The sequence below is a fragment of the Pempheris klunzingeri genome, chromosome 10 (assembly GCF_042242105.1).
Source record: "Pempheris klunzingeri isolate RE-2024b chromosome 10, fPemKlu1.hap1, whole genome shotgun sequence".
In the NCBI taxonomy this organism is placed as follows: Eukaryota; Metazoa; Chordata; class Actinopteri; order Acropomatiformes; family Pempheridae; genus Pempheris; species Pempheris klunzingeri.
In genome coordinates this window covers 24,938,355-24,959,775 of record NC_092021.1, presented here as the reverse complement: position 1 = coordinate 24,959,775, position 21,421 = coordinate 24,938,355, and the positions used below count along the sequence as shown (strand labels likewise).

General features: G+C 45.0%; 1 protein-coding gene across 3 annotated transcripts in view; it reads left to right on the top strand.

The window, feature by feature from the left end:
* Positions 1 to 438: 438 nt before the first annotated feature.
* LOC139208115 (radixin) overlaps positions 439 to 21,421 on the top strand; it is a 31,800-nt gene continuing 10,817 nt past the window's right edge. The window contains exons 1-4 of one of the 3 annotated variants that reach the window (XM_070837688.1): positions 439 to 457; positions 7,588 to 7,688; positions 18,162 to 18,245; positions 21,134 to 21,229. In XM_070837688.1, coding sequence (XP_070693789.1) covers positions 7,677 to 7,688; positions 18,162 to 18,245; positions 21,134 to 21,229 — 192 coding nt within the window. In that variant the 5' untranslated portion in view covers positions 439 to 457; positions 7,588 to 7,676. Of the gene's footprint in view, positions 458 to 502; positions 695 to 917; positions 937 to 7,587; positions 7,689 to 18,161; positions 18,246 to 21,133; positions 21,230 to 21,421 lie in introns of those variants that run through there. The other 2 variants (XM_070837687.1, XM_070837689.1) reach the window with 2 other exon arrangements.

Genomic DNA, 21,421 nt, shown 5'->3' with positions numbered 1-21,421 from the left:
TGGACTCATGTGAGACTGACTTCTGATGGTGGATCCTTGTCTTCCTGTGGCCCCCTGCTCCCCTGCAGCATCAGCTATAACTTAATGGACATTTTACTTAACTTGCATAAGCCACCACAGGGACACATGTTACTTACTGAAGGGTTTCACTGACACACTAAGAGAGTAACAACCTGCTCCCCCTCACACCAAACTGGAAGCTTCCATCAGACCAAAGGACCAGACTGGACCTGGAATGACACTGTTACTGTTACTCGTTGTTCTGAGTAAGTTTTGCAGAGAACTGTCCAAAATAAAGTGTGACCTAACCTTTACCAGAAGCTAGAAAACCTCCTCCCTCCTCCGTGTGATGGAGTTTGGGACCCCTGGGTCTCACCCCGCAGCCACACACTGTCAGTCACGGGGTGAGGGAGGGAGGGGTGACTCTGCAGGACTCCGCTCACCACGCCTCAGTACGGTAAGTTCGTCAGCCATATTGACTGTCTGCACCTCTTCTCCGGTGGTTGGAGCCTGGCAGGCGGAGGAGCCTCCGCCGCTGAAGCCCGTATCAGTGCACACCGTCGGTGCGCGCCGTGTCCGGTAAACAGCGGAGGTGAAACGCTCTATTTTTACCCGCTGTGGATATAAAAGGTACTGCTGCCAGCTGGAGGGGGGGGACACTTGGACACATCCTCAGCGCAGCCGGGCGGTAGAGGTGAGTTTGCTCGCCTTCATCTCTGCCTGCCTGCATTAAGCCGTTCAAACCAGGGGGATTTGTTTCCCTCCCCGGGCTGCAGAGCTGTTCCCGTGTCTTTACGCAGGCCCGTGGAGGAGCAGCACAACTTATTTCACAGCTCGCACCTATTTAACGGCGTGGGGCTCGTTTTTTGAGGTTTTTTTTTGTGCCTCAGCTCAGCCTTTAACCGGCTTCTTGCACGTTTCAGGACGGGAGGACGGGTGAGTGAAGCGGTGTCACTTTGCGCCGAGGTGCTGTGTGTCACTTCAGATGTTATGCAACAGAGCAGGGCTTCCATTAGTAGTCAGGGTAATCAGATGCGTGGCCCCTTTTTTTTTTTTTTTCTTTTTTCCAGAATGACCTGCAGGCGGTTCAGACTCATATTAGGTGTCTGCAGCCAGACACAAACTTTACATGTCCTCTGCCATTTTGGCGTCCGCCTGTGTTTTAGGGGGGAGCAGCTAATTGTTTCAGCAGTGACACCTGGGGTGGTGGTGGTGTTGGTGGGGGGGGGGGGGACATGGCCGTGTCCAGCCCCAGAGCTGCACACTGTGGGCTGCTGCTGCTCTTTTGAAAAGCTCAAAGCGGAAACAATGTTTCTTGCGCCGTTTGCAACTTTCGGAGTGAGTCCTGCTGACGACGCGCCTCTGTGCGCACCAGCAGCAGCTCCAGAGCATGGTGCTGCATACAGGCTGCTCTTAGTTGTGTTTACCCTCGCTGTCAGGTTTGTGGACATGCACAGGGGGGGGTGAATAGATTCAAACAAATTACAAGCTGCTGCAACTTGGAGACAAACATCCAACTCGCTCTCTACGCTTGTAGGATCGTGGAAGAGAATAATGCACGTATTAACATGGAGAGGTGGTGCTGGGTGGTGTGAACTCTGCTCCCCACGTCAGTAAGTTAGTTTGAGTGAGTTCCTCCTGGAAAGCACGCAGGACCAGCCCCCCCCCACCCCTGTGCCACGGACTGGTTCGGCTGAATCCAGCCCCAGTCAGGCGGCCACACATGATGCTGGAGGTCCATCTGGCACAAACAGATGGCGTCAGGGACTCCGGGACTCTCTGATTGGCCTCGCTGCAGCGGGGGGAGCGACTCAATTGGCTGCTGTCCCCGTCGATCAAAGCCTCCTGTTGCTCTCGGCCCCGCCTCCTCCGGGGACCAAATTACAACTCATTTGAGAGAGAGGCTGTGCGCATCATGACATGAGATACCTCTGACGGCTGGTTTTAGATTTCTCTTCAGCTGCTGAATCATCTCATGGCAGCAGAGTGAGGTGTTAGTCACATTCATGTGAATAACAGAGAAATGGAGGTGGTTTTTGTTGTTGTTGTTGTTATGCAACCTTTTGGTGCAGGTTTGCATTCAGTTACAGTCCCTCCTGTTGGCTGCTAAAGGAGTTAATGTTTAGAATTATTCATCTCGTTGCGTGTCCAGAGCCATTTTATACATCTGCACTGCTCATCTTTCCGGTTTGGAAAGAGAAAGTCCACAGGAGTGTAACTATGGGAACAGAGAGGAGAGGTGTGGGCAGGTTACGGTCTAATTTATCCACAAACAAACTGAGACAGTTCTGCACAAAGGCACATTAACAGAGAAAGCAAATGGCCACACTGGCCTCGGATTCGGCATTTGGATCCCGAGCGTTTCTTCACACACCAGCTGCTGTGAGACGGCCTGACAGCGGTCTGCAGTGTGGCTGCGCTGCTCGAGGCGCCTGGTCAGCTCTGAGAGGCTCTCTGAGCTGACCAGGGGAAAATGTGTGACTCTGTTTTACCCCGTTAAACCCAAAATAATAGAGAGGATGAAACAAACGTGCATGAGAAGGAAGTACAGCAGGTCAAAGCAGAGCCAGGAAGCTGCTGCAGTTTAAGTTACGACTCAGTTATCTTCTCCACATCAGTGGTTTAGATAATTAAAGTTTTAAATCTAAAATCTACACTTGGTTGTAGTTTTGCTTTGGAGAAACTTCATTCTTTCTTTATTTTTATTATAACGTTTCTATATTTACAACTCGGGCAGTAAATAGGGAGCTTAATGTTAAATTCATTAACAGAGCAAAGCCACAGTTGTTAAATTCTGCTTCATGGATATTTACTGTAAGTGTACATACAGAAATGCCAAATATTCAGTTTCCAGCTTCTCAAATGTTAAGATTGTTTTTGTTTCTCTGTCGTATATCAGCGTAAACTGTGTCACTGTGCATGTTTGACATCATAACAGGCGTTCTCTGACATTTTATATGAAGAAAGTGATCTGCAGATGAGCTGATCATAAGAAATGAGCACTAGTTGCAGCTCTGGAGCATAAAGGAGGGTGTTTGTACTTGGTCAGTATCAGTTGGTGACAGAGAGCAAACGCTTTAGTTTCACAAGCCACATCACAGCCAGGTCCACCGACAGACACGATCCTGTTTCTCTTTCCATCTCTCACTTTGAGCGACTCACTCTCACATCCCCTGCTGGATGGTTTCTCTCACTTTCTTTTTCTTTGTCTGCCTTTCCGACGCTCCTGCGCCGCCTCCCTGGAACATGTGACACTGTAGAGCAGGAGAAGTCACTTGGGATGTGAAATATCCCGACAGAGAGGACGAGGCCTCGATTCCTCTCCGTTGGCTCGGTAGTCTGGTGGTTTCAGGTTTAACCCGTCCAGGCCGACATCGGTTCTGTGTAAATATTGATCAGATGAATATTTTAATGCAGAATACACCACCCTGAAGACGAAGAGGGAAAAAGCCTGGCAGGAAATAGCAACGTTGGTGGTTCCTCCATAAATATTGTTTTAGACGTTTGCTCAGCTTGAGAGTGTTTAAGTGTTTACTAGTTATTCTTACTGGACATTTGTTTTCAGCTAAACTGCTACAGTTGACTGTCAAGATCCAGACTGATGCTGTTCTCCTTGTTTTCTCCAGTCTGCCTGTTTAAGATCTTTTTTAGAAGGGACACTAAGAAAGCAGCATCAACGTTCCATCTAAAGTGGCAGCGTAATCTTGCAGCGTGTTTATGTTTATGTGGGTTTGCAGGTCACACCCTGAACAGGCCATTTGTGCCGTTTGACAGTCGGCCGTCTCCGAACACTCGAGGAATCTGTTGGCTCTTCTGTTGTCAAGCAAAGCAGTTGGTACAGTTTCCTGCTGTTGGAACAGCTGTTGGTGTGTGTGTGTGTGTGTGTGTGTGTGTGTGTGTGTGCGGTCTCTTGCACATAACAGAGAGTTTATAGTGTCACTCACAACACATGTAATGAAATATTGCTCCGTTTAAAAACTGCTCAGTTTTAGCACAGACAGCTTTAATCTACTCATGCAGATGTTTCTCATCTTTAAAATATCTTTGTGTAGATGTTTGGACCTCCAACGATTGAACAAAACCACACATACACTCCCTCCATCACACCCACAGACACCAAAATGAGGTTTAGCAGCCACCAAACTTTCACTCTCTCAGTGAAAGGTCATTTAGTTTGGATGTATCGATAAGGAAGATCAGAAATGAGAATACTGTCCTGAAGGGTAGAGGACTGCAGAGGAGGAGGAGGAGGAGGAGGAGGAGGAGGAGGAATGAGTAAAGCAGGATTACAGGACGCTCTGTGAAAGTGTGTAAAGTGCATCAGTGATCTGAGATTCGGACGAAGCGAGAGCGAGATGAAAGTGTAATGTGCAGAGAGAGCAGAGGTTCTTTCTGCATGAGTGATGACCTGGAAGCTGTATCCGCCTGGGAGTGACCCTCTGGTCTCACACACACACACACACACACACACACACCCCGAAGGCTTTTTCATCCAGCTTTATGAGGTAGTGGGCTGCAAACAGAGCAGACCTGTGTTCTTTTGGACAGCTTTTATTGTGTGTGTGTGTGTGTGGGGGGGGGTGGGGGGTGGGGGGTGGGGGGTGGGCCAGGGGGTCGTGTGCTTCCTTAAAGCCTGGAGCACCTAAATCTATTACACTTGGTAGATGGTAATCACTTTCACCTCACTGAATGCAGAACAAAGTCTCTGTTATCAGTCTGGTGGCTGTTAGAACTGAAGACGGACATAAGAGATTAGCACATTTTGTCCTAAATATATCTCAGGGCTCAGGCTGCGGCCATTTTGGTCTCACTTGCAACCAAAAATATGTCAAATGCAACATTTCCTTTGGTCAGAAATGGTTGTTTCAGTTTTTAAAAAGTTAGGCGACACCTCTGCTCCTAACGTTTGGAGCCCTGCGTGCTCTGAATACGATAAAACCTGCAGCCCGGGTTAATGAAGCCCTGCTCACGCCGGCCTTTTGAAAGTGAGATCCATCATCTTTAACTTTTAACTTTCTACATTCCAGTTTTCAAAGGGAAGCAACGAGACAGCTTTAAGTCTGTAAGTGCGTTTAGTATTCAGTGTCTTGGCCTATCTCCTGGCTGCAGGTATATGGGCCAAGGCAAGCTTTGAATTCTTATGTGCGTCTCCCTTCGCTCCCCCGTCAGTGCACTATTCACCTCCTCGCTCTCTCCCCGTCTCTCACCTCAGACAAGGAGGACGGAGGAGGAGGGAAGCTGCACAGGGAGGCGCTCCTGATAAACTCACTGCATATTGTGCAGATTTATTAAGTCTGCCTGCATTAGATTTGAGATATTTAGCCAAGGGACTTACGCTGATAAAGGTTCAGTGTCTTGACTTATACGTGGCTGATATGAAATCAGGTTCAACAACACGTTTAGGATGTGTGTGGTGCTCTTATCTGCAGTCAAGGAACAGCTGGACTTAGAGGAGCAACGGTTAATTAGTTTAATCTCTGCGTCGACTATAAAAGATGCCGGTTCAATTCTCTGAGCTGCTAGAAGATAACCTAGAGGAGCTGCTCTGGCCTCGGCAGTAATCATTTTGAAAGAGTCTGAATCATAAGAGATTAATGAAGTCCTCTTTCTCAGTCGTCTGCGTACGTCGGGAAAAAGAAGCAGGACAGAGAGTGTAGTCGGTGCACGACATTAGCCTGGTCGGCTTAAAGGGACGTAGTGGAAGAAACGAAGCAAAAATACAGTCTGGAGTCACATTCAGGTCCAACTTGGCAGCATGTAGTGGTCTGGTTCAGCAGGACCTGGTCTCTGAGACACTGTGCAGCAATTAACACTACAGATGTAACCGTTGCATGACAACTATTCTCCTGTTAGGACACTAGTAAAATAATGTCTTTGAATTCAGTGTAGAAGATTTGAAATAACGTTGGGTGGCTTGTGTTCTAACTGTGTGTGCCAGCAGAGCCGTGCTTGTGCAGTGAGGATGAGCTTGGTCTGGTTTCCACTCCTCACTTTGACATATTTCAGGCCTCAGATACCCCCAGGATTTGGCCCCGGTGGGTCTGGCTGAGCTGTGCATTGATTTGCAGGACAGACCCCACAGTTATGTGGCACATCAAAGTGAATTTTCTCAAGACTAATGTGAAAGAGAGAACTTCAGGGGTGAATTGGGCCACTTTTTTTTCATTCTATGTTCTTAATGCTCTCTGATGTGATTATAAAATTTGCAGTTGGCCTCAGAAATATTCAATGCATTTTAAAGATGTAGAAATTAATGTTCTCTGTCTGGAATAATATTTTAATGGAAAAAGAAGCTTTTCAGTTGAAGGACAGTGAAAGAAATCTGTGACCTACATCAACTTGTATGAGCTCGACAGCTCTGCTAGTTTGTAACTGGCACTACTGATGTCAAATAGATCACTCAGACCAAACCACATAGAGGTCTACAGAAGGACCGCCTTGAAACCACTGATCAATGAGCCTTGGCTGGTGTGTTACGGTACAACTGAGCAGTGTACAGTGAAGATCCTCCAGTGTGACGGTGTGTTTCTGCCCTCAGCTTGTGACTGAACCTGGTTTAATTCTCTGCGCTGACACTTGAGAAAGGTCTATTTCTGGCCTCTCGCATCACAAAGATCTGGCACCTATGGGACACCTACCAACTGCTCCTTCTATTTTAGCGTCTAGTCATTTAGCTGACGTGCTTTTCTCAACAAACTCACACACACAGTCTAGATAACCATCACTTTATACAAATACGGCCTAGCGGGTCAAAGGTCGCCTCAAAGAGATCAACTAAATGACTTCTAAATTAGAGCACAATTTAGAGGCGGTAACATTTTCTTTATTTTCTACATTTCTGTCTGTGTATATATATATTTGTCCCCGTTCCTTCTGTATTGGCCTCATTTGTCTTCCAAAACAGCCGCGCATGCTTTGTTTTATGTCGGTACATGTGCAGATACACGTCCAGGTGGAGAAGTTTAGCAGCAGGTAACATGAATGGTTCTGTTTGTGTCTCTCTGGTCGACACTTGTGGGCTCAGTCGCTGACCTTCAAGCCAATCTAATGAGTTCTTCTCAGGGATGCAGGCTGTAGCATAACTTACCCAGCCAACCAGGGCTGGTTGCTAAGAGCAGCTGATTTAATTTATCTGTGTTGTTGTTTGGAGAAGTATGTGAATTTAAGAATTCTTGTCGACATTCGGTACATCTGTGTCGGTCTCATCCACACTTGTGTCTTTTCGTATTGCCAGTTGTTTTTTTTCTGGCTCTAAAGGTTTTACATCACTACACACTGAATATCTCTGGACTGGACAAAACACACAATTTGAAGACATCAGTTTGGGCTCTGGGAACTTGTGATGGGGATTTCTTACTATTCTCTTCTTATAGACTAAGTGATTAATGACTGATGGTGAGAAAACTAATCGTGAGACGTGAGCACAATTTATGTAAAAATGTGTGTAAGCTTATGTGCTTACAAAAGTCTTTTTGAGCCAAACTCAGTCTCAGTCAGACTATTCTGTACTGATGCCATCATATATGTTTAGTTTTGCCTTTGACTCAGATTTTCATGTTGTCTCTCTCTGTTGTTGCTGTGTCCCAGGCGCTGGTGCCCCGCAGGGAGGCACGAAGACGGAGGACGACTTCTTTCTGTTTTCTCAGCAGCAGGGGACGGGCGGAGAGAGGAGAAAGATGCCCAAACCGGTCAGTACCCGACATGCTCGAGAGCGCCTCTGTGTGCCTGTACCGCTTCTCTTAAAACCACAAGGTTTCCCCCCCCCCCCCCCTCACCTTCTGCATTCCTCAGCATCAGAGTGCAGAATCTCAACGAGTTGTTGCCACAAATTTATAGTTATTACCTGTATTTGACCTGTTTTAAAGAATTGCTGCTGTATCTGTGGCGTGTTCTGGGAGTTTTGTGATCATAACATCTTAAAGCCTATTTTCATGGTCGTCAAACGACTGGTCCAGATGTGTTTGAGTGGAGCATCCAGAGTCTGCACAAAGCTGATCTCAGGGTTGATCACATACAACCAACTAGCTGATTTGGTCAAGGCCACGAAGTGAGGGGAGGTTTTAGAAACTCTTTACTGCTTCCAGTTTAGTTGTGACAGGTTCCAAACAACTGAAGGCTGAATGGTACTCAGGAGCTTTAAGTTTCTGGCTTAGAGTTAGAGGTTGACTGCAAGTTCTGGATGTTCAGGCCCTGATGAGAAAGAAGAAACAATCAGAAAAAAGCCTTTATTCCTAAAGTGCAGCATGAATCGGCTGCTGTGGTGCCGTTCATACCTCCTGTGTCATCAGCTCTCCCAGTCAGAATAATGTGTTACGGGGGGGGGGGGCACACAGAGTTTTGGGAAAACATGCTCACACACATTCACACAGAAGCACAACAGTCGGTCACTGTCCTGTCTGTTGCAGTCCGCAGACACAAAGGGGGCTTTCTCTGCTCTATTTTTGGCCTGAAGGACAGTGGGAGCTTTCATGTAGCTGTGACACAAACGCATACAGGCGTTGCGTTGCAGTTTGAATAACAGGATTATAGTGATAGTCTGATGGCTGTAAAGCCATTTGTACCTTTTTATCACCTTACCTTTATTATATTTTTAACACTGTTACAGATGCAAGAGTTATTCTGATTATCTGTTTAATGTCTGTAACATTCTCAGTTTTGTCATTTAAAGCAATTTGGGGCCCGCTTGTAAGCCTACACCAAATTCTAATACTCAACACTAACTAAAAATAGACTGATAGAGGTCAGTGAAAAACCACAGCAAGGATAGGAAGCTTTATGTTGCAGGGTGTTTACAGTCCTGCAGACTGTACGTGCTGGCAGCACACACAGTTATCTACAGGCAACCAGCGCTTGTACCGAACCCCTGGCTCCATCAATCTCAATAAAGGGGAATTAGGCCAGGCCTAATTCCTGGAAAGAGACCAGAGACATGTGGTGGAAAAACAAAAGAAAAAAAAGTAGCAAGGGAGAGAGGGAGATGAGAAAAGAAGGGACAAGAGGAAACAACTCCATAAAAAAATAACATGAGCAGAGCGAGTTTGCATGAAAAAGACTTTTAAAGGTGACAATCAGCACATTTTGAGTTTATTTTCTCGGTCAGTTTCATACAATGTTCCCAAAACTTAAAGGAGCTCTAATCAGCTGAGGTCAAAACATGGAAATCCCTGAAATTAATATTCCAGACTTTTCCCAACATCAAAAAACACTTGAGAGCATGAATGAGAGCATTTCATTCATAATTTATATTTTGTAAAGTGATTTAGCTGCATTGACTCTGAGAAACAACAGAGCCAACAAGTCACTGACCTGAATCAGAGAGAGAAACAGCTGGATGTGTCTGGAGATGAGAGATGGAGCCGTGTGGAGAGAGACAGAGACAGAGAGAGAAAATATACAAGTGTGGGCAAAAGAGAAAGTAGGAGCGAATAAGTAAAGCTCAGATGATCACAACACTCCGTAGGGAAGAAAAAGGCACACAAAGGGATAAAAGAGGATTCGGGAGCAGACTGAGTGACAGGCACTTTGTTCATATCCAGTCCCGAAAAACGACACCCAAGCCGCCCTCGAGGGGAACTCCCACTCCGGTTACATTAGGCTCCACTCTGACATTAAGCCCAGCAGGACAGTAAACACATCAGCCCTTTCACCGCTTCACCTGTGCCTTCTCTGCCTGCTTTTGCCACCAAAACACTTAAATGTCACATCGGATTAAAAAGCTAAAGCAGAGTGGCCCCTGCAGACGGGCTCCATGATCATTAGAAGCTGCATTAGCTCGCAGCTAATGAACGACAGCAAAAGCACAAAATGTTGCAGGTGCGGCAAGTAAACCATTCACAAGGAGTCTGTGTTTCACCGAAGCACTTACAAACAGTCTGTTGTCTCAGACAGGCTAGAAGCTTGTTAGCCCCTAGCAGACCATTAAAAAGTGAACCTGGTCTGGGTCATAACCCCCCCCAAGGCTGTGTTTTAATGGTCTTTGTGTGCGCACATGCACCCCGAACACAACATGGGTGTCCCCTGGCATTCACATCTTTCTTATTGTTCAAAGGGGGGCTGTAGAAAAAGGGGGTCAGCAGGCTACCAGAGAGGGAGCGTCGAACAACCAGGAGGCAACTTAATCAAATCAAGAAGAAGAAGAAGAGCAAAAAAATCTATTTCTGTGTTTGATGAGTCCTAAACATCAGGAAACAAAGGAGCCGACTTGATCTTCCATCTGCACACAAATCCCCCAAACGTGCTTTGATTCAGTGGAATATAACGAATCAGCTGGATTGTATCATTTAAATATTTAATTTTCAGAGTTTTCAGAATCACAAACGAGCATTTTGTTCAGAGTTTTCAGGGTTTAGATGTAAGCCGTCAAATGAGGAAAGCTTGTCCACTGCACAGCTGAACTCAACACAAACGTTTTTTAATTTCAGTCCTCGTTTTCCTGCACTTCTACTCAGCAGCAGTTTCCCTCCACGGGGAGGTCAAGGGCAGGCCGAGGAACAGAGCCACACCTTTGAAACTAATACAGATTAAATATCAGGCTGAACGCCTCCGTACGCCTTCATAGACAAACAAGGATTGTGAACACAAATAGAGTAGTTAATATCCTTTTTTCTTTTCAAGGTCTGAAGTGGAACGATTTAAAAGCCTTTTTATTATTTGGTTTAGAACAAGACAAAGAAAACATGGCCAACGTGAGGTAGGTCTTCATCAAGGTCACGAGGAACAGTTATTAGACGTGTCAAACATCTGCAGAAATATGTGAAAGGATTTTGAGACTTTAGTATCAGGTCGTCCCCGTGAAGTTTTCCAGCACATTTCGAGGCTGTGAACACGAACCGTGGCCCCTGAAACGAGCTAGTTTGTACAACTGACTTGTGTTTGTGGCTGTTCAGACTGTGTGCGCTCAGAGGAGGAGTGAAGAGCCGGCCTTCGTAGAGAGAGAGAGAGGGGGAGAGAGAGGGGGAGAGACATGATTAAGGGCCACACATAAGGTCAGTCTCTCCCCAGAGGCATTCACGGTGTCGCACTCGTTTATATACAGATGAAGATTGATGGATGTAGTTGTGTGAAGAATGTAAAGAAAGCTGGACAGAGATGTTCAAACCCTCCTTACGTTCTCACCTCGCCTCCCCAGTCATGATGTCTGTTACCAGATATGTACTACGTAACATTACTGGCCTCCTCTGTCTGCTGACGGATGGATGGATACTTTATTCATCTCTTTACTCCAGGAGCTCACATGTTTGTTAAACTGATTGTGTGCACAGAAGCCAGTGCTTTAGATCATCCATGTGTTACAGTGGTTCCAGGAGGTGGGATGAGTTGTGCCTTTACTCCTCCTGCATGTTTGACCTCGTGCTGCTGCAGCCTTCACCCTAATCTGACATCACCGTCCTGTTGATAGCGATACAGAAATGTTGCCGCATCCAACCTGGCAGCTCCGTCGAGTGTGTGTCTGTGAGGGGCTGTAGTTGGACCCAGACAAGTGCAAATAATGGATTTGAGAGGGTGGAGGGCAAAGAAAGGAGACATGGAGACAATACAGGGGGAAAAAAAGCCCATTCAACTCATCCACACACACACACACACACACACACACACACACACACACACCCTGGGGGGTTAAATGCTGCTGGAGAATCTTTTCAACGATGTATTGATTTCCCATGTTTTGGTCAGTGTGTGTGTGCAAGTCTGTACATGTGTTAATGGATATTTATTGTATCAGTATATCTGCTGCTTCAGTGGAAAGCCTGTTGTTCTGATGCTCACTGTGTGTGTGTGTGTGTGTGTGTGTGTGTGTGTGTGTAAGCACACTTTTAATCCAGGGTGTGAGATGCGGTGGGACATCGTACATTATTGATTTATGGCTGCGTTTTGCACATGTTGCCCCTCCTGGTGATGGTGATGGTGATGGGGGGGCTGCGCTGGAGGCTTTAAATATTTCAGAGGGCCATTTTCATTTACATAATGGGAATTATCCAAGTCACTAAATCTAATTAGAGAGAGGGTGTGAAGTTCACCCCCCCACCTCATCTCCCTAACCTTGACTAAATTCAGTCACTGCTTCAGTGGAATGTACCAGAAAAGCTCTACGGCTGAAGCGTCAGCATGAAACACTACAAAGATACACTGCATGGCCAGAAGTCTGCGGACAGGCCTGTGTGTTGGGGCCGGGGGTTCATTAGTCAGAGCTCATTAATCAACTATCTCCATCAGTTGAATTGAATCAGATAATTTCAGCAAAAAGAAACAAGCCTTCTCTGGTTTCTGCCTTTGGAAGGTGGTGATTTGCTGCTTTTCCAACAACGTGAGAACTTTAGGAACTCGAAGACTAAACAGTTATCTAAATCTATCTCTGTTTCCTTTTAAGCACAGGCAATATTACTGCTGCTTTTTCTTGCTTATCACTCCAGTCTTGCTTGGAGATGTGTTTTTTTTTTTTTCCCTCCACCGCTGAAGGCAAAGCTGTGTCACGCTGACTTCTCCTACTCCAGTCCAAGCCCACAGATCCTTGAGTAATTTCTGGGCTTTGAAAAGCATCGGTTGCAGGACTAGTTGGACTCATCCGTCCTTCACTTCACACCTCTCTTTGTGCTGGAAAATAAAGCATCACTCAATAAATAATCACATCTCTGCACGTGCCAGGAGCTTAAAACGTTGGAATAGAAAACAGGAGAAAGAAAAAGGAGGGTGATGGAGAGGGGAAAACTCTCAGCAGATAAGAGGAGAGGCGAAGGGGGAGCAGTGGAGGTGAAGAAGAGGACAGAAGAGAAAAGGTGAAGAAGGCAGCGTGGCCCTGGTTGCCTATAAAGCCTCCGTTAACCAGCTTAGCTACCAACAGCTTTTAATTATGGCTGTCTGAGTCTCTCTCTCACACACAAACATGGCCAACAGGTGGGCTGGATTGCGTGGGCGGCCTCTGCCCGGACGCACCAGCCAACTATGTAGCTGTCACTACTTGTTGTGAGTAACATGGACTCATGGAGGATGCTGGTAAAAAAAAGAGAGAGAGAGAGAGCTGCAAGTCTGTTTTCCCCAGAGCCTCCGTCCATAAGTCACAAGTCCCACAGCTACGTCTCATGTCTCTTAGATTAATGAATGTAGTCTAGAAATATTGAATCGTTTACATTCACTTCCTAGTAGAAGCTGTGCAGTAAATCTTTCTCCCAAAGGTTTGTCAACAGAAAGATGTTGAAAATATAAACTCTCAGCTCATCACAAGAAGTTTAAGACAGAGTGAAGCTAAATCAGAGCAGGGCAGGAGGCAAAGAGCCTGATGAACGCAGCTTTTTAAAATGTTTTATTATCAATATTTGGGGTTTAAAAGAAATAAAATCAATTTATTTCTTTGATACTTTTAACATCAGCACGTTTTTGATAAGGCTGACTTTGAAATTGGTTCTTAAAGAATTGTAAAATAATAATTTAGCCTCTCTTTAACAGCTATACTGCAGTTTCTTCTGGCTTATTGATGAAACTGACCCATAAATCTGCCAGCCAGGATTATTGGTGAGGCTCTATTCCACATTCAAAGAGTAAACTTTGTTTTTTCAAAGATAATCAACACCTTTAAGAGTGTGTGTGTGAAACAGGTTGCTGACGGAGCAGATAATCACAAATGCCAGTTCAGTCGCTGTGCAGGAATCAGACCAGTTGAAGCTTGTTCCCCAGATCGCAGCGACAAAACCAGAAAGCGACCCAACCCACCCGTGAATGGAGCTGAGCATAATCCAATAGTGTCCTTGGTGGTTATTGAATGAGTCAGTGGTGTCAATGGTTTGCTTCCCAATGAGTAGAGCTGGTTGGCTCTCACTCTGAAGGCTGATCTGTTTTTAGCGTCTGTGTTGCATGCTGTGTGCTAGAAGCTGCTGCTGCTGCTGTTGTTGTTGTTGTTGTGGGATTTGCTGTATGCTTAGGAGGGCAAATCAGCAACCTGATTTCCACATGTCATCCAAATATTTATCAGAGCTACCTGAGTGTTTAAGATACAGAACCTCCCTCTAAACAATGTGTGTGAAGGAGTTATCCCTGCAGACTCAGAGGAGTCGCTTAACTCAGTGTAAAAAAAACAGTCCCTCTGATCTGAAGTGGAAAACTCACACGTTTCCTTGGTGTGCAGGACAAGTTTGAGATCTCAGGGAAAAAGATTGATCCAGGTTTCATCCACTCCAGTGGATATTTATGATGAATGTTTTAGAATTGGCAGCATGCAGAAGCTTTCTGCATGAACTCGGCTTCACCAGGGAACATTTATTTGTCGGTGTGTTACAGTTTTCCCCCTTAATCATGAAGCCGTTTGCCCCAGATGCTCCAGGCTCCATATACCACCACTGTGGAGAAGTGGCTGTCTTCCTGTTCATAGCCAGAGGTTTGTTTTTAGTTTTGGCAGAAGCAGCTGTACAAGTGATAAAAGCACCAATAAAAGTAGTACAGGAGCATGAGTAGAGCACTAGTGAGCACTTCTAATGTGATTAGATCATTACTGGATATGTCACTTTACTTTATTGTGTGTATGTGTGACACTAAAGGGTTTTTCATACATCTCATAGAGCAAAAAGGGTTTTGGCAGCAGGAGTCAGTCAACGGTAACAGAAAGGACTGCGGTCAGCAGACTTTATCAGCCAACGTTTTGTAGCTATCAGCTACAAAACATGTTGTTCTCTTTCTGTATCTGTCTTTGTGACACACACACACACACACACACTTGCATGGTAAAACGGCTCATGCCCAGATTTCTGCAGGCACAAAGACTCAAATACAAATTCACACTCGCACATTTGAAACAGCTCATCCTGCAGACAATAGCAGACCACATTAAAGGGGCTTTTCTTACAGGGTTAGTGATGTAACTCACCTGTAACAGCACCTATAGAGCGTTAAAATATTAAAATCTAGTCAGTTACAGAGAATGAAGATGTCTAGATGTCTTGTATGTCCCTTTGACGTCTGTGACTCAGACTTCTGCTTTAATTGTTAATGAAGTATATTTATGTTTTCGCCTGTTGGCTGGACAAGACGTCACATTGGGCTCTATTAAACCACGACAGACATTTGTACTCTATAGACTAAAGGGTTAATCAACAGAAAGCAACAGTGAAATGAATGAATAATTTAACAACCATCATTTGCTCTCCTGTTTTGCTGTCGTCTCTCCGTTCAGCAGCTTGTATCTCACCTCAGGGGGGGTCAATCCTCTCCAGGTCAGCCTGTCAAGTGTTAAATCCCTCTTTAGGACGCCCACGGGGCTTTGTAGAAAATTTCATTTAAGCCAGCCACAGGGGCGTTGCTATGGAGACCTTATCAGCCAGAGCGCAGAGACGCATGACGTGGTACGATATGCGCACATATAGAGTGTGTGTGTGTGTGTGTGTGTGTGTGTGTGTACATGCATGTAAAGCCACCATATGGCCGCACTCCCATACATACACACAGATGTCTGTCTCGCTCACTCACACACACACACACACACACACTTCTCACCATATGGTCGCGTTCCCATACTTTCCCAGCATCTAATAAACACTCACTATTTCTTCCTCATCTGGAGCTGAACAAATGCGGAACACACACTTAAAAAAAAAATAAAATAAAACACACACACACACCCACGACTGAATTCTTCCTCCTCACTGGATATTTAATTTTCATAAGTAGAAGCACAAGAACACACACATAAAAACAACAAACCTGTTTACATGGGCGCCGTCTTACCTGCAGTGACGTCATGTCTGCAGCACCACAGTTACACGGATTTACTAAGAGAGATGTTGTCAGAATTCGTCTTGATTGATCTCGTTGATTGATCATTTACAGTTTAATACAATAATTAATGTGAAGTAATTTATCAGGCAAAACTCCAAACATCTGGTTAGATATTAAGTCATGTTGTGTAAGATAAAATGCTGAAATGTTTGTGTACGCATGTGTTCAGACGGCATGATGGAGGGTCGAGTGCCTTCGCTTTTCTCTGCAGAACAGTGTGTGTGTGTGTGTGTGTATGTGTGTTTGGTCTTTGTGTATTTTTCCAGGTCAGTTGAGCGTCTATGGATACTGTATTTCCTGAACACTAGTTTTTTCTTATGATTGATGCACTCTGATCACTGTAGGCGTTTATCTGTCTGTCTGCCTGTCTGTCTGTCTGTCTTTGTGTCTCTCTCTATCTCGAACACACACACACACACACACACACCTGCACCCCACTGATGCAGAAGTTTTAACCCTAAGGCAGGTACAAGGTGTTACATTGCCTTTGTTACCTCATTCGTCTCTCTCTCTCTCTGGGTCTCTCTCTCTCTCTCTCTCTCAGTTTGGGTTACTTGAGGACAGTGTCAGTTGGTTTCACTGCAGCTGGGTTTGCTTACTGCAGCACAGAACACCACAGCACAGTCTAACGTCTTACACCTTCAGTGGTGTGCACACACACACACACACACACACACACACACACACAGGGATTAATGTAAAACACTTGCTCTGCTGCTGATCTTATGATGATTTCATGCTGCAACATATCAGACACACACATGCTTACACACCTCATCACTCTGTGAAAAGTGTCTTCATGTTCACAGTAACACGGGACTCGATGTGGCAGCAGCCTTGAATAAAGTTTCCAGATGCTCATGTTTGGCTCTGTAAGTCACTCCTGACTGCAAGACTCCCAGACTCCCAGAATCCCTTGCTGTACCAGCTCTCTTCTTGCGCCTGTTATTGCAGCTGAGCAGTAATCCATTGTACCTCGCTGCTGCCTTCCCAGCGGCAATGAAATATTTACTTATTTTATCATCATGAATAATTCAAAATGATGCCCCTGAATTTGAGTTTAGTTTTCTTTGCACAGATTAAGAAAATGTAGAAGCAGAAACGGGCCTAAGAATTCATTACAGTTTCCCCATCATCAAAAATATATGTAGATTATGTGAAGCAGAGAAACAAGTAAGCAAAGTTTAACAGATTTAACGTTGGTGCTCATTATCTCATTAAAAAAGAGTTTAAAGAAAACATTTAGAAAACAGCATCCTGGGTTCAGAGGACGTTTTGGCCAAAGAAGAACTGACCCTTTCTCCACATTGTTGTTCTGAAACTTTCACTGTTTCATGTTTAAGTGCAGACGCCCCGTGGAGCCAGTAGAAATCCTTCTCAGCAGAGGCCGTCGTCTCTGTAGTTTCTGGGGGCTCAAGGTTATTTTTCTATTAAACATTCATACATCAGAGCGTAATTAAAGTCCATGTGTGGCTACGGTGGAGCCTGTGGGTCTGCTAAGTGGAGTTTTCCTAATAATTCCTCCTCATTAGAGTGAAGTGAAAGCAGCAAATTCTCTGCTGCTTCCTGGCAGAAGGATGAGCAGCGTAAACAGCCGGTGCCTTATAAGGACACTGGCTGTAACACAGAGTGTGTGTGTGTGTGTGTGTTCACTGAGGGTGAAGAATATTTATAGCAGTCTAATAAGAAGACACACACACAGCTTGCACAGGCTGTCCCACCGGCAAGCGGTAGAGGGTCACAATAGGTCAGAGGCTTTATTCCTTCCACTGTTTGTCCTTTTATATATAGCTGAACCTTTCCTGCACAGTTTTGTTGTGTATGTTTGCCTTCAGATATTCAGTAAACACTCTTTAGAGTGCAGCAGTGAAATGAGCTTCATCTCTTCCTCACACATACAAAAGTTATACTGATATATATATATGTACAAATCCTTTCAAAATAAAATGTTTGTCCTAAGTGCATCAACATTATAAGAACAAAGTTGTTCCTATTCTAAGCATTAGGAATAAATGGCTGCATGAACTTTCCTTAAGGCAAATACCTCTGTGTGTTTAACACCATCTGCTGGCGACTCCTTGTTGTTTGAGGATTCCTCTTCCTGGAGTTCTCTTAATGGAGCACTGCGACACAACCAGTCTGGATTTTATTGTCCAGTCAGGGAAAGTCAGGAAATCTGTATGATTCTCCAGAAACGCTGGAAATATAAAGTTATTACATGAATGGATGAAGAAAGAGGAGTGTAGAAGAGTTTTAGAGTGAAAATCAGACTTTTTAACAACATCAACAAAACCAGGGAGAATATTTTTAGGTTCCAAAGGGAGTTCACAGTGTTTTTTGAGTTCTGCACATCGTTTATTCATTGTCCCGTTTACTTAATAGTGTTTTCTTCTGTTCACCAGATCAATGTGCGTGTCACCACCATGGACGCTGAGCTGGAATTTGCCATCCAGCCCAACACGACAGGCAAGCAGCTCTACGACCAGGTAAGAGACACATGCAGGTGCATCCATTCGAGGACGGGGATCTCCCATTGGACTGTGAGGGCAAACACTTCAACAGCAGCTAGGAAGGTGCAAAAATGTGCTCCGGGGGGAGTTTAGAGTCAGAATTCATCTTCAGATTTAGTCTTTCAGAGTGAATCTGTGTGGTTTGTTCTCCATTACAAATGAAAAGCAATGCTGAAAGTGAGTGTGTGTGAGTGTGTGTGTGTGTGTGCGTGCCATCGGGTGCTTGGCTGAGTTTGGGTTGGTACTGGTTCTGTGCACAGATGACACACAAAGTGCTCTTTGTCTGAACTGGGAGCTTTTAGGAGACAGTGGATGCAAGTGTTGAGTGGCCTGTGTGTGTGTGTGTGTGTGTGTGTGTGTGTGTGTGTGTGTGTGTGTGTGTCTGGGAAGTGAAAGGGCAGCTTTCAGCATTGTTTCATGTCGGGCTCTAAAGGTTTGTTCGGCTTGGGGTGATATCAGAGGGAGGAGGAGGAGAATGAAAGAGCAGATCTTTGGGTTTTTTTTTTTTTTATTGCTCTTTTGTGTGAGTTCTGCTTTAAAGTGTGAGATCAAATCACAGAATTGCTTTTAGTGGTGAACAAGGAAAGTTTATGGAAGAACACACACATGTTTTCTCAGAACAACAGTCCCACCTGTACTGCGTGACAGTATAGATGTGTAGCTGACTTATCTACACGTTTTTAGTCTTCCTGTGGTGGATGTCAGTGCAGTGTCACATCACCATATCTCCAGCACGGCCAGTCAGGGTCCAGCAACAGCCTTTTAAAAACCGTCTCTCTGTTTGAAGAAAGACTGAAAGAAGAAGCTGTTTGATTAATCGATTACTTCATGAACAGTTTTCTGCTTTTTCACGATTTAAATTCACCACTTTATTTTCAAAGGTACACATTTTATAGACTAAACAATTAAGTTAATTGAAAAAAAATAAAGGTGAAAATAACCTTTTAGTTTCAGTTGTAATCTTAACTCGACCGCACCTGAGGGAAGAGAGTGAACTGACCACTAAAAGACAATGGAGACGATACAGAACGTGAAAAGGGAGTGAGCTGACGGGGGTAGAAGTAATGGCGGAGCTCAGCAGTGAAGTTTCATATGTCCGTGAGCTAAAAATAGATGTTGGTAAAGCAGATGCCTCCTCTTTGGAAGAAACCCAGCATCATGGATTACTGATGCTGACCCCGATGCCAGCGCCTCGGTGTACATATCGAAAACTGATCACCTCCAATTAGCAATATTTCCTCAGCATGCACGTGCACTCCTGCGTCTCCTCGTGATGATTGAACTGCAGCGTGTCGAGGTTACGTGCAGCAGGATGTTACAGCTCCAACAGTGATAATGGTTCGTGCAAGAAGTAGCCTTCAGTTAGCCGTAAAAGCTGTTTCATTTTTAAGTGGTGCAGATTCACCTGAATGAGGAGAGAGCTCCATTGATAAAGAAGGCTGAGGAGCTAAATATAAACACCTAGAAGCTGACTCAAACACACACACACACACACACACACACACAGAGAATGATAAAGGGCCTTAGCGAGATAGGAAAGCTTTTTAATCAGACTAACCCAAACAGCAGTATGTAAGCCTGCCGCTGAGGACGAACACTTTGATCACAAACCCTTCTAGAGTTTTCATCTAATATCAAAGTAAAAGTCCCATTCAGTCCCTTTTTATGTCTGCGTCCTTCCTCATCTCTCCTCAACTTATTATTCCCTCTCTCTTGCTCTCTCTCTCTCTCTCTCTCTCTCTCTCTCTCTGTGTCTCATCCCGACATTCCCAGATCATTAATCCACATTCTGGGGCTTCACTTCTAAATCTGCACACTGAGCTCTCAGCATCCGCATAGCTGTCCCTGCATACCGCATTCCCAGCCCCACTGGAGGCCCTGTGTGTTTGTGTGTGTCTCTTTTTGTAGATATGTGTGTGTGTGTGTGTGTCAGTGCAACAACTTGTGTTTTTGCTTCTGTTTATGTGTGTGATTATTTGACACACACGGTGTTAAATGTGTTTATGTGAGCGTCAGTGTGAGAGAGAGTTAATTATGTGCTAGTGAGTGCCATCGTATTGACTGTGTAAATCACATTAGGGTCTGAATAAGCATCTGCATCCCTTCAGGGACACCCCCCCCCTCCTCCTCCTCCTCCTCCTCCTCTCTCTCCCTGTAGAGGACAACAGTTTGTGAATGACAGAGCATGTGTGGAAGAGAAGACAAAGTTAGAAGTAAAGGGAAGGGAGCTGTTTGAGCAACATAAATGTATTACTAAATCAGTTTTAAATTGAATCACACACTGGCCAAAAGTAAGTGGACGGCTGTGTCCTTTTTTTTAATGTGCATTTGGGTCCTTAGCTACAATGAAGGGACTCTTTCTGCTGCAGCATACAGTGAGACCTCAGATAAACAGTGTGCTTCCAGCGTGATTGGAAGTTGCTGTTTCAACGTGACAGTGCCCCCGTGCACCGAGCCAAGTCGATAAAGACACGAGTTGTTTGTTGTGTAAGAACCTAATTGGCCCGCACAGAGCCCTGACCCCGACCCGCAGCCCGGACCTGGCTGCACACCCCACTGATGCCGTGGTGTTATTACTGTCGTTAAATGCTGCAGTCACGTGTTACAACTGAATCCTGAAAATTAGCATATGAAGTGATTCACTAAAGCATGATTTACATGTGATCTCTGTACTATGTGTTGATTAATGCACGTTTCCTGCAGAGATTACTGATGGATTTTATTGGAGCCTTGAGCAAAGCTCCATATACAAGTCTGGTTGACTGTCTTGTACCCTCACCCAGCAGTCGGGGACGTCTCCATCATACTCTGTCGACTGACAATAAGAGCGAAACGTGTGTGTGTGTGTGTGTGTGTTGTTTCAGGTGGTGAAGACGGTGGGCCTGAGGGAGATCTGGTTCTTTGGGCTGCAGTACACAGACAGCAAAGGTTACATCACATGGCTCAAACTCAACAAGAAGGTGAGAGACCCTGAACACAAGCACTTCTAGTTCATTTCTTTAGTCCTGTTTTGATAATTTGTACAGATAAATGAACTCTCACGGCTTCAAAGCATGATATTAAAGTTATGGAAGCCTGTAAACAGCAAACCGTCGCCCTGCAGGGGTCAAAACTAAACTAAATAATCTCACTTAAATATTCTGTTTGGCAGA